The sequence below is a fragment of the Gymnodraco acuticeps genome, unplaced genomic scaffold (genome assembly GCF_902827175.1).
Source record: "Gymnodraco acuticeps unplaced genomic scaffold, fGymAcu1.1, whole genome shotgun sequence".
NCBI lineage: Eukaryota > Metazoa > Chordata > Actinopteri > Perciformes > Bathydraconidae > Gymnodraco > Gymnodraco acuticeps.
Window position 1 is genome coordinate 4887733 of NW_022990274.1, and position 13572 is coordinate 4901304.

The following is a 13572-nucleotide window of genomic DNA, read 5'->3' on the forward strand; positions in this document are numbered from 1 at the left end:
TTGGTTGCAATTTGCCACATCACCACTAAATCCTACACATTGGACCTTTAATACCTTTCATGTATTAAGTACCCAGCCGTGAATAGAAACTAGCTAGGCATAAGTTGTGGCAGAATGACTTCTGCAATGGCGATTGTGGACTTGACACTACATTGTCCAACTTAGTACACAGTGCTATGGTGTAGGTGCCCCAGACAGTAGGCACTTGGACACAATCAACAATCAACGTGGAAACCAATGAATTATGTTTTTATTATGTTATGTAAAATAAAATGTTGTAATTGTCATGTTAACTTAGCTATTTGCGGTTTGTTGCTCTGTTTCAAATAAAACAGAAACAATGTCTGAACATAATCTTCAACATAAATACTTTCATACCAATTTTTGACCATGACATTTGCTCTGAAGGTGACTGGTACAAAGCTGCATTAATCAATACTCTTACACGAAGGGTTTTCATATGACTTGTTTTTTACCTGTGCTATAATTGACTCTTTTGAGATGTCATAATATAAAGGCTCCTCTAAATTATGCTGTGGTGTACTGGATGATATAGCAGTGTAGATTTGACATTTTCATTTTGAGTTGGGCGAACCTGGCATATTACGATGTCCTAGACCTAGGTGATACCTAACAATGGACGATGATATCATTTTGTGGAGGGGTGTAATATTAGATTCTGATTAACTAATAGTTCAAATTAGTTTGAACCAGTTCTTCTTTACTTTGGATTGTTTGTTGTTTGCTCTAAAAATCTAAATATCATCAATATCTGAAAAATTAAGAAAGTGTATATAAAACAATATAACCATTTGTATTGTGAAAACAAGTCATATTGGTAATATTATGTCATATTGACATTGATCTTTCAGATCATCTTTTCATTGGTCATTGGTATATGATTCTGAAATGCTTCTTCAGATCATGTTTGGTATACGAAAAACACTTCAGAGCTGGAAGTGTGTGCCAACAATTTCTTGTTTAAATACATTTTGTCTGACTGAATGCGTAACCTTATTTCCTGGGTCAGTAGTTTCCTGTTTTCCAGTTTCCTGGAGGCAGGGCTGTTTTGCATGTTTTATGCAAACTGATTGTTGCTCTATTTCATATGTCAAAGTAAAATGACCTTTATCTTGACAGTGTGACACAAACAACATAAATCAATCAATAAAAAGTATCAAGGGGACTCATTCTTCACGAGAGAAAATTCAACTAGACTGTGGATCGACAGTAGAGCTGGGACATTTATCTCTTCAGTCTTGATCTATCATCCGTCAAAGAAATGTGACTTTTAGGAGATTTTGTTTATTTTGTGCTATCAATGTTTCCCTGTGTGCCAGTAATAAGAAAAAGGACATCATTTACAGGGCTTAAAAAGTCGATTTCACCGATTTTAAGAACTGATAAATCTTAGAAACACTGGTGATTATGTTTTACAACAGCTTTTAGTCATTGAACAAAACCACAAATGTTTTCACATAAATATGGCCCTGCTAGAGAACAGTGCTGATGGTGTCAAAGTCCTTGCTGATCTGAGAACTGCTTGGCAGTGACTTGAGGTACTCCAGGTGCCTCCTAGCATCCTCCTGATTGTGTCTCACATAGTAGATGACGTACGCGATCACCATGGTGAACCACCCGAACATGGTGACGAACATGGCTACGTCGGTGGTCTTGTGGTGGAAGTTGCAGAAGTTGATCCCTGAGTCCAGCACCTGGATCACCGGTTTGCCAGCGTACTCCTCCTGCACCGCCGTGTGGCACATCACCTCGTTCACCGTCTCAGGGTCCAACCGTAGCTCCCTCAGCACCTCCTGCAGCGTGCACTCGCAGTGCCACGGGTTGTTCGAGAGGCTAATTTTTGCCCGAAGTCGCGCAAATGCCTCTTTAGGGACACTTTGGATCCGATTGTTTGATAGATCCAGAAAAAGGAGGCTGTCAGAAATGCCTTGGAAAGCTCCGAGGTCCACCAATTCAATGTCATTGTTGGACAGGTCCAGCTCCTGCAGGTAGTGCAGGTCCTTGAAGGCTTGGTTGGGGATGTGGGTGATGTGGTTGGACGCCAAAAGCAGGATGACGGTATCCCTAGGGAGATCAGGTGGTATGATGTCCAAGTTACGGGAAATGCATTGGACCACGGTCTTTCCACTCTTCTCCATGCAGTGACAAGTCGTGGGACAAGCCATCACTGGTGCAATTACGATGAATAATCCAAAGACCACACACCATATCACGGCAAAGCCATCAAGGATAGAGGATTTCCTGGGCATATCAAGCCCGCCAACCTTCTGCATAATCAGCAGTGCCTCCCCAAATTGCGTCAGGTATAATTAATCATTGTTCCGCTTGTCTCTTGGCATTAAATAGTGATGACTCCAGCTTCATTAGCTTTCGAAAAGGCCCAAATCATCAGTTCATGCACGGCAACATATGGGTTTATCATGAGAAAAGTCTTCAAATTTGATTTCATAGACTTCTGCAGAATCTTTTGAAGTAGATTTCAAAAGAGCTCTTCCAAAAGTTGAGCTGCTCACTGAGCATATTCCTGAGTAATCTCAGGTTTATTGTGACAATGTTCAAAGCCTTGGAGAGTTCAGAGTGAGGCGTTGGTATCAGCCTGGCATGCTGTGCACTGAAAGAAACAAAGAGAAGAGTGTTATTCTTGAACAAAAAAATAATTGACTTTTTCAGTTTAGCTGAGGAAGGCAATACTGTAGAAATAATCCTCCAAACTCTTCTATAAGTGCACTGGCCATTGGCTCTGTCTTGCCAAAAAATGCTTTCCCCAATGTTGACAAGAAGTGTAAACGTAATTACGGGGAAGAATCCATTTCACAACCAGGAGGCACATTCCTCCTGGGTCATCAGCAGCATATTTTCATTCAATTAGGAAAACATAATTGTGTTCTGCAATGTCTAGCATAGGCGTTACATGACATGAACCTCTGATGCAACTGCATACTGGTGCATATCAAAGCAGCTTATTTTCACCTTTCTCCCAACAATAGTGGAAATATTTATTTTGGATGGTTCCCTCTTTTGAAACACTGTCTCTCATTTACAGGCTTGGTAAGAATAGGTGCGTGCTGGGAAATGTCTCCATTTGTCCTGCAGGAGGATCATCGCTGTAGGACTGCGCACCCTCTGCTGGGATAAAGTGTTCAACTTCACACCATGAACCCCTCACTGTGTTCGAGGTCATCCACCCCATGGAGCCGGTGTCCTCTTCTCTCTTTTTTTCTCTTTTCTTTTACCTTTTGGCTTTGACGCTCTGGGCACAGAAGAGTCTTAAATAAGCTCATCAGTCTGAGCTCAGCAAGGGGGGTGGACATGATGTGGACTCATAACAAAGGGAAAGTTAAATGTTATGACACCACTGCATCATTAATTATACTATGCTAAATTAAAGGAGACCTATCATGCTATATTTAAATGATATAGTGTATGACCATACCTATATAAGGTATATTTATACATTTTATTTTTCAAAATACCAAACAGATCATTTTTTAGCCATGCCTCGTTTCGCTCATTTTCGCTCTTTTCCAAGCCTGTCTTTGAAAATTCTGAGCAGCAGCTGACCACGCCCCCTGCAGAAGAGGGGGGCATGAGCCGGTGAGAGTCACGTTAACATGCTTGCTGTGATTACGAGTGTGGAATAAACATGTCATCTCAGAGCAATGCATGTGTTCAAGCGTATTATCAATTTGATCCAGAGACTGACCCTGAAGCAGCGGAGGTTTTGGTGGAGGTGGAAACATCTCGGTTGCAGCAGGACGTTTCTGAATGGTTAGTTGACAAGCTGTTGTTCCTATTTATTTTACTCTGTTACGATGCTTGCTACTTATTCCGTTCATATTTTGGCTAATTAGCAAGAATGCTATGTGTACAGTTTATAACTTAGAGCTTGTAACGCAATAACAGCGATACATATATATATTTATAAAGGGAGACATTCATATTTTCAGCATATATACAATGGCCTCATTGCGTTTATTAATAGTTTACAGTCCTTTTCTTCCAACATCGTGCAACAACCGTTGGAAAGTTCAATAACTTAGGGTGATAAAAAGTATAACTCCAACAACACCTCAGTTGTCAGCAGTGTGTGTAGTTTCATGTGTTTTTAAAAGCTCAGTTATTGACTTCTTTCTACAGGTGTACATGTGCAAATTGCGCCACGATACCTTCTGAACGGAGAATGTGCTGCATGGCGATACCACAGGTAACATTTTTGATAGCTTCACTAAGTTGTCTGTTTAGAGAATACATTTTTAACATGTCATTCAATATATCTTTATCACACTAGGTGTCAAGACGGATGCAGGAACTTGAGGACTCTATAACCTGTATGGTGGACCATCCTGGATTGGAGCCTGTGTGCCTGAATGTGTTCTCCCTGCAGAATGCATTGAATATTTACAGAGCTGAACATGGTGGACTACAGTTGAGGCAAATAGAGCAGTGAGTGGTTTGTTTCTTTTGACTGAAATTGTAAAACGAATGCTAATATTGTTCATGGAAATAAATACTGGTGTATATGGCTTTATGCAATCTTTCATTGTACATGTACTATTATATATATATATATTATTACACAGCAATGGCATAACACACCCATGTGTACGACAAAAAAAGTCCACACACAACCTTATGCTTTTGAAATCAGAATATTCTTTACCCATCCAAACATGAATAATCACGACACATTTGATATCAACTCTGAACTTTATTGTCAAAATGAACGGTTCTTTGAACCCATAAAAAAAAAACGAAATGTACTTGTATTTTGTATAAATTACACTAAATATTTTTTTTAATGATTTCAGGCGTCACAGGTATCTAGCCTACAGAAGCTTTGTGAGCTGGTGCTGGGGCTTCCTTGGACGCAGGATCAGAGTGGTGATTCCGGTCTGCGTTGTCCTCAAGGAGGCAGGAGTTTCCTGATCCGCAAAATGTCGATGTTGGGTTCAGACAGCAGCCAAATTGAACCGTGTAGCATACCCGGCGATGACCTCGTCCCTGTCAGGTCGCTCATAATGGTGCAGGGTCCACAAAGACTTGGTCGAAGATGAGGTCCATCAAGTTGGCCACGTAGCCTGTGCAATGTTAAAAAAAAGCACAACAAAAAATGTGGTTTAGATTAGTATATGCATGTAAAAAACTGAAAGTTCTTTCTAATTTTATATTTGTAAATAGTTGTATAATAAATATTTTAAACACTTACGGAATGTGGGGTCAGTCTTTACTGGTTTTGCTCTGCATTCTCCCTTCCTGGCCTTTGGGAACTGCAGTTTATACAGAGGGTTTCCAGGGGATGTAGTGGCTTGTGCACGCTCAGCGTTTTCATTGTAGTGCAGGGCTGCCAGGTACAGTCTTTCATTTCCGCCATGAGAAAAAAAAATGTAAATAATAGCAAAGGATGTACAAATTGTCACTAATTAGTAAGTATGTGAGGTGCTGGCCTGTAAAGAAGAAAACATAGTTAGAACAAAATCATCTCAATTTAGTATTCAGGATGAGAAAATACTATTTGGATAAATATCGTCTGAAATCCCAAAAGATGGGGCTTAAAACTCTCTATTTAGCAAAGCTCTTTGCTTAGCCTTTTCCAATCTGAGTTAGTTTTGAACCGTAACGTGCATGCTGTGTTTCTGACTCAATACAGATGATGTGTTGGAGAGGGGCTGAGCTCAGTAGACTAACTGTAATGAGTGCTAGCCACTAATTAGCCTGTTGCTAGGTAAGGCCTTGTCAACAACAACAGACCAACGGGGCTTTAGCTCCGTTTTACTCGTGGTGTGTGTCCCCCCTCGCATACATACACACAGTGTTGTATCCTCACACACCCCCATTTATATTCATGTGCGTAAACAAGTAAACACACAAAAGCTTTTACATATAACGCTGCAAAAATCGGCATGTCTCATTAGCGTAGCGTAGCTTAGCTTACAGATCTGATCGTTCTTACAGACTACAATCACAAAAGCTTTTACATATAACGCTGCAAAAAACGGCACTTACCTACAGAAGATTACGTTTGTTATTATAACTTACTCAATATGATTTTAGAGGATACAAAATACTAATAAATAGGAGAATAAATACTTGTGTTATCGGCTAGGGCGTGGCTTTACAGCCTTCACACAGATGGCCATTACGGCAGTATGTCTGAACATGTTAGCAAATGCCTGATAATTAAAATAAAAGACAAAGCAAAGACTGCGGAGCGTACAATATAAAATGTTATAAAAACATATAAACACCTAACCGATTACTATTTGGGTTTGAGGCGACATTGATACGGCAAAGCTACATGCTACATACTACAAGCTAGAGATAGCTTTATCAGGAAAAACACCGCTAAATAAAAACTTACAGCTTCAAAATTGGATGTGTCCTCACTGGCCTGCTCCCGGATGGTTGGTATTGATCCCGGCAATGCACGTGGCCGTGGCTCATTCCCCTGATAGGTGGAGAGTTGACCAATAAGCAGAGCACGTCTCTTTGTGACGTAGGAAAGTGTTGAAATCTGGATCCGTTTTTTTTCAGATCCGTTTCAGCCACTTTTTTAGAGATTTGGCGAAGGAGGAAAATAGAGAGGGTTGTGTTTTCTGACACTTGGTGAGTTCCCTGGAACACCGGGGACACATATTCATGTATAAAAGACGTCCAAAGGTGCATTTTGCATGATAGGTCCCCTTTAAGGTTTACACATGCATATTGTGCTCTTTTTCTCTTAAAATGAAATTGAATGGCAAATTGTCAATTAAATGTCAGGACAGCAAAAAGCCCACCTGTTAAGACAGCCTCTTGGCCAATAAAAATAAAAATCTCTCTCCTCGGTATGTAGCATTTAGAAAGCATGGCTTAAATTGAAGCTAAATGCAGTAGCACTTAGTCTAGTGTGGTTTATAAATAGGATGCAGAATTATTGCTTTTGAGTGTATATATGGTTGAATGCAGGGCCGGTCTTTGGCAGAAGACCGGCCGGTCGCCTAGGGCGCCAGATCTGGGGGGGGGGGGGGGGGGGGGGGGGGCATGGGGGGGTCGCTGCGCTGGAAAACAACATTTTTGACTGTTTGGCTCATCCTAATTTTCAGCTTTGATGTAACAACATTCATAATTAAGTCAAGGTAACACCCTTTTCACCCCGGTTACACTTTTCATTTGCCCTGTACGATGGGCGCTGTAAGTGATGAAAGTGGGGGATGTTGACTTATCAAGCACCTGCAGCTCACAGCCAAAGTGCGTGCGAGCCTCCAAGCGAGCAAGAGAGAGAGAGAGAAGGCGCGCATCGGTACCACGGATTGTTGTTGGATTGAGGCTGATAACTACAGCTCAGTGAGGTAAAGGACTCTGAGTGTTTAGATAGTTCACTTTAGTCTAAGTTATCTCAGTGGGTCTCAAACGGTTTGCTCAAAATGTATGTTAACAAATATTTCCAAGGCATACCTTTATAATTATTAGGATAAATAAAAACAGGTTTGAAATCATTCCAATACTATAGGACAGTAAACCAAAAATATAGTTTAAAACTGGAGATATTTAAAGCTCCAATTCAAACACTGAGTAAGTGCATTGAACAAATCAATGACTGGATGTGTCAGAACTTTCTCCAATTAAACAAAGATAAAACTGAGGTAATGGTTTTTGGAGCCAAGTCAGAACGTATAAAAGTTAGCACTGAGCTTCAGTGTGCAATGTTCAAAACAACAGATAAAGCCAGAAATCTAGGTGTAGTCATGGACTCTGACCTGAGTTTCAACAGTCACATTAAAACTGTTACTAAATCAGCCTACTATCACCTAAAGAATATATCTAGGATTAAAAGACTAATGTCACAGCAGGATTTGGAATAACTTGTCCATGCTTTATCTTCAGTAGACTCGACTACTGCAATGGTGTCTTCACAGGTCTCACTAAAAAATCTATTAGAAAGCTGCAGCTAATTCAGAACGCTGCTGCTCGAGTCCTCACTAACACTAAGAAAGTGGATCACATCACTCCAGTTCTGAAGTCTTTACACTGGCTTCCTGTGTGTCAAAGAATAGATTTCAAAATACTGCTGCTGGTTTATAAAGCACAGAATGGTTTAGGCCCAAAATACATTTCTGACCTCCTGCTAAATTATGAACCATCCAGATCTCTCAGGTCTTCAGGGACTGGTCAGCTTTCTATCCCCAGAGTCAGAACTAAACATGGTAAAGCAGCGTTCAGTTATTATGCTCCAAATATCTGGAACAAACTCCCAGAAACCTGCAGGTCCGCTACAACTCTGACTACTTTTAAATCCAGGCTGAAGACTTTTCTTTTTGTCGCTGCTTTTAATTGAACTATTCATATCTTAGACTGCACTGTAACTTTTATCCATGTACTTTTTTCTTTTAATGTTTAATTGACTGCCATGTATTTTTTTCTTTTAATGTTTATTTTATTAGCTTTTCTTTTTAATGACTGATTTTAAATGCCATTTTCTTAATGTCTTTCATTTTTTGTAAAGCACTTTGAATTGCCTTGTGTTGAAAAGTGCTATATAAATAAACTTGCCTTGCCTTGCCTTGCCTTGCCTAAAGAAATGCATAAATAAATAAATATTAACTAGGTAAAATAAGATAAAAATGAACAACAAAAATTAAATATGTTACATTTATTTGTTATTGGCTATGGTAGGTGATTGGTTATGTTCACATACTTATTTGGTTATTCAAATGTAAACCGATCTTTTTCATATGGGTGTTTAGAGTTGTACCCTCTAGATCTAGTCTCTAGTAATTCTGCTCAAAGCGCACCAGATTGAAGCATTTTACTTTAAAATGTTAAAACAAATCTTTCTGGGGGGGGCATACCCCCGGACCCCCCTAGAGGATGTGACGTCCACCCCTCAATTAAAACAATAATGAATACATTTGAAACCTTCTTTATGTATATAACCAACATGTCAATATGTTTCAGTTTTTGTAGTGTATTGGTCTTTTGTAGAGATTTTTCATGTATTCTTTATATATTCTATTGTGTATTGCTTGAAGGGGGGGGGGGGGGCACCAAATCATAATCTCGCCTAGGGCACCAAAATGTCTAGGACCGGCCCTGGTTGAATGCACTTATTGTAAGTAGGCTACTTTGGATAAAGTATCATCAGCTAAATGAAATGTAGGCTATAATGTAAATAGGCAACATATATTTTTCTTCAGTTTTGAAAGGAATTTTAAATGAATAGCATTTATCCTAACATAAATATTAAGTGGACCTTAAGCGGAAGTAAAACCTGGGGGGAAGATTAAACATGTAATCAGGGTAATGGTGCCTAAGTGCAGAGTAAACAGTCAGTCTCGTGGCGTTTATAATATTGCGGATTTTAATCACATGTGGTTTTGTGGTTAAAACATTACCTAAGCAAACACAAACGCACACAGACTAATGACTTAATTATCAAGTACAAATGGTGGAGTACTTACCGAGAGAGAGTTATATCCTGGAATTAATTAATAGCTACTTTTTTATTTATTATCAAGGTATACCAATTGAGGACATATCGTCGATAGTGCAGCAGCAGTTTGCTCATATCACATCTGTATCATGGTTGAAAGAAGTCTGAGCCGCTGTGGAAATAAATAGTAGGCTACAATTATATTCTATAAAAGGAAAAAAGTGCAGCTTCCTCAATGCGTCCACATCTGCGCGAGGGAATGAAGAAGTTCCGAAGCCTCACGCGGCGAAGTTTAAAATCTCCGAGTGGAAAGATGTGTATCCCCACACGCGGCTTTTTAACGTCCTCTTATGAAACGCAGCACGATAGTCCAGCTTGCTGCCGATGATAAGGGTGGCAGAGGTGGAGGTGTTCAGGCGAGGTCTCGCGGAGCTGCACCGGGCTGATTTATCACGCGCCACTCTCTCCAGACTGCGCGCACACGGCACCTAGGAGTCCCGGCTGCGCGTGGATTGGAACTGCTGCTGTTCTGCTGTCTGCCTGTCTCTCTGACTCCTGTGTAGTGTGTACCTCCTCTCTGCTTTCTCTCTCTCCTAGACATAATCAACCATTAAGAACATCACAAATGTGTTCTTAAAAAATATAAGAAAGCAAGAAATGTAGGCTAGCTATTTTAATGACTTTTGGCAACAACATGTTTTTTTTAATCATAATTCGGTTTATTCCTCACTTGTTTAGTCAGTATTTATTAAAGTAAGTCATTTTATTTGGTGTATAGTGGTGCATAAAGTTAAGGAAACCAGCACCACAGCTCATACAACTATAATAAAGAAGAATACACAATATACAAACAACAATAAATGACAAATGCTGTAAAAGAAAAATACTGTGTATATTTTAATACACAAATGGAAGACTTGTGCAGATTTAAAAGTTGAAGTATTTTGCAGAAATATGTGCATTCTACAGTGGCTATTTTGCTTGCATAAAATGTCTAAATTCACCAACAATTAACATAAGTTATATTATTTGCATATTAAAATTTCCGAAATGTTTTAAATCCAAAATGTGTTACACTCTACACCTGTCATTGTTAGCAGCATTTTACAATACATATCCATATAGGGCATTTTCTCAACATTAGTTCTGTTTTTTTTCATACAATCGTATCAAATGGTATTGCATGTTAAATAGTCATTTGTAAAGTTGCACTTGCATACAACACACTTTATAGTTGTATTCCTATCTATATTCAGAAGGCTTATACAGAGGAGTTTGTTCATATTATTCAAAGCCTATTATTAGCCAAGGTATTATTGTTATGAACTGAGACACAGGACCCAAAAGCAGAACTCGGAGACAGTTGTCCAAAAATAGAATGTTGTTAAATAACAAAAACTAAGTCGTACTTCGAAACAAAACTTACTTGACAAAGGTATATTTCTCAAAGTAAAGTTTCAGGAGTCAAAAGGCCCAGGTTCTCACGACATGAAACATAACGAACTGACATGGGACAAAAGAGGTTTCTCAATACTCAAATTTCCCCTCCTCGACTCCTATCCTCGAGACTTGGTGCCGCCCACAGGAGATGCGAGCGGAGGACTGAGGAGGGGAACCGAGGAGAGAGGAGGGGAAGCAGCAGGCGGTTAGAGAAATGAGAAATCCTCTCCTCTGAGCGGTCATTTTAAAGAGACGTCCATTAATGATGACAGGAGGCACAGCAGCCCTCTGTCTGATGGACAGATGTGTTCATGAAGACTTATATATATACTTTTAATTAATTGACAGTGCGGTATAATGAGACAATAACAGGCTACATATGCGGGGACACACACACACACACACACACACACACACACACACACACACACACACACACACACACACACACACACACACACACACACACACACACACACACACACACACACACACACACACACACACATATATATTTATATAAATACAATTTCAGAATCAAACAAGTATGAGAGAGCACTCTCATAATAACGTAACACAATCAGAGACAGAGACTGGATATATCCCCCCCTCTCTCTCTGGTCGCTGAAATGGGGAATTGAAATTATGGGCCAAACGTTGTATTTACAAGTATTACAAGTAAGCAGAGGACACCAAACTAACTGAGACCCGTCTGTCCGCCACATCTACGCACTGTACAACACACACACCTACACACTGTACAACACACACACCTAGCTCCTAAAGCATAATCAGGCTACAGCCGTTGTGTATTTTATGATGTGAAGCACTAAATGGTCTTAGAAAAATATCGACTCTTTGTTATATCTACTAAACTAAAGCATACAAATACAGAGTGTAATGTAGGCCTGTTATACTGAGTGATATATATTTTACACACTGCTCTGCTTTCTGCACGGACCTCACAGCTGTTCTCACTGTAAACATCGCGTCGCGATGAAAGCAGTTTCTAAAATAATATCAAGGGGATGCATGCAGAGCTGTCATTGGCTGAGATAAGTCCGGCCGTGCCAGAGCCGTGCGTAACGCCTCCACCGTTCCCGGAAATACATCCGCGGAGGAGCCGTGGAGGACCATGTGGAGGACCCATCAGTGTCTCCTCGGTTATAGCTCCTCCAGAGAGCCTCCTCGATGCTCGATGCTCGGTCCTCGAAGTGCATTTAGAGAAATGAGATGTCCTTCAAAATGGCGCGCTGAAATTCATTTCCGGGTCACTACCGGAGGACCGAGGAGTCGAGGAGTCGAGGAGGGGGAATTAGAGTATTGAGAAACCTCTAAAGAAACACAAGGGCTATTCATAGGTGAGGAGGATGGGCACAGGTGAAAACTATCAGGGCAGGGCCAAGCAATCTCAAGGGCGGGAAACACACAAAGGCAGGAAATGTGGGATCTGGAATGAGAGGGAAGGATTACTTTCAAAATAAAAACAGGAAGTGACAAGATCAAAACACAAGAGTAAACAACATAACTGTCGAGTCACAACAATTATGACCTGCCACTACAGCATCACTACTGTTTCCTGCTTGTGAGTCTGTGTGTGTCATCCTGGTCTAATGTTTTCCTGAAGACACCAACTATGGGGGGGCTAACAAAATAAGCACTTTGGGGCAATTTGCCAGATCTTCATATTTCTGTGTGGCCATAGAAAAGTAAAGTTGTCGCAGTTATAAAAGATGCTTTCACAAAACTTCACAAATGTAAAATTGAGGATTAAGTCAATAGATGGGTTTAGTTGGAGCAAGCGCGTGAGAAATAAGGGTAAGGAAGTGGGGGAACGGGAACCAACCCCCTGTTAATTGTAAGTCCTGCAGTATGAATTCAGTAAAAAAAATAAAAATAGGGAATCAATGTTCTTATAACACGGCCCATCGTAAGACCTTGTCACATTGGACCGGCTGCATTGATTATTTCAATCACCTCGAGTGCTGTATCAGACGGGGGGGATGTTGGGGAATTAGTCCGCACAGCAGTGGATCAAGATGTCAGCTCCAGGTCTGCACTGTACTCGGCTGGTAATTGCACTGGAAACCGTGGAGGCTTATTCTCACAAACTGGATGCAGAGGTTACAATAGGTAGTGTAGAGGCTAAGCCAACGCTTTAAGCCTCTGAGGATCCGCTATGTTGGCGTAATTGACGCACACAAAGTTTGCTGCTGCATAAAAGTCAGAAACAAAGTTTCCAGTTCGATACAGTCCATGTATTTCCTTTTCACTGGTTTCCATTTAACTTGCTTCATTCTCTCATTCACCATATACGATATTACGGTTCACACAATACCTTTTGCAAATGTTTGTAATCCCGTGTTTGTGTGTGTGCTCCGTGTGTGTGTGTGTGTGTGTGTGTTCTTTGTGTGTGGTCCGTGTGTGGTCAAAAACTGTATGGCCTTCCGGCGGAACCTCTAACCACAAACATAGGTTCCTACCTTTATAGGTAGGAGTGTTAATTGGCTCCTACAGGTAGTGCTACTTCTAGGACTGACTCTAGCAGTGGAAATGTTTGCATCATCTACCAGCAAGTGTTAACGTCAGTGGTGTTTCAATAGATAACTTTCTATACATTTCATTGCGTGTCAACACAACCATGAGTCCAATTTGCCTCAGTATGGTAATTAGGGTCAGACTCCATGCAGCCTCGACAGATT

General features: G+C 40.4%; 1 protein-coding gene across 5 annotated transcripts; it reads right to left on the reverse strand.

Moving 5' to 3' along the window:
* Positions 1-231: 231 nt before the first annotated feature.
* LOC117549473 (leucine-rich repeat-containing protein 3-like) lies at positions 232-13293 on the reverse strand. Of its 5 annotated transcripts, XM_034221427.1 has the most exons (3): positions 10857-11035; positions 9459-10023; positions 232-2632 (listed from the first exon to the last, which is right to left on the reverse strand). In XM_034221427.1, exon 3 carries the CDS (start codon positions 2292-2294, stop codon positions 1494-1496), a length of 801 nt encoding a protein of 266 aa, XP_034077318.1. In that variant the 5' UTR covers positions 2295-2632; positions 9459-10023; positions 10857-11035; the 3' UTR covers positions 232-1493. The 5 variants fall into 5 exon arrangements, 3 of the variants coding, with proteins under 3 accessions (XP_034077318.1, XP_034077320.1, XP_034077319.1); XM_034221429.1 differs by lacking the exons at positions 9459-10023; positions 10857-11035 and adding an exon at positions 13209-13248; XM_034221428.1 differs by lacking the exon at positions 9459-10023.
* Positions 13294-13572: the final 279 nt, after the last annotated feature.

Coding starts and splice junctions, on each gene's coding strand:
- LOC117549473 (XM_034221429.1), bottom strand. CDS start 2,294: ATGCAGAAGGTTGGCGGGCTTGATATGCCCAGGAAATCCTCTATCCTT.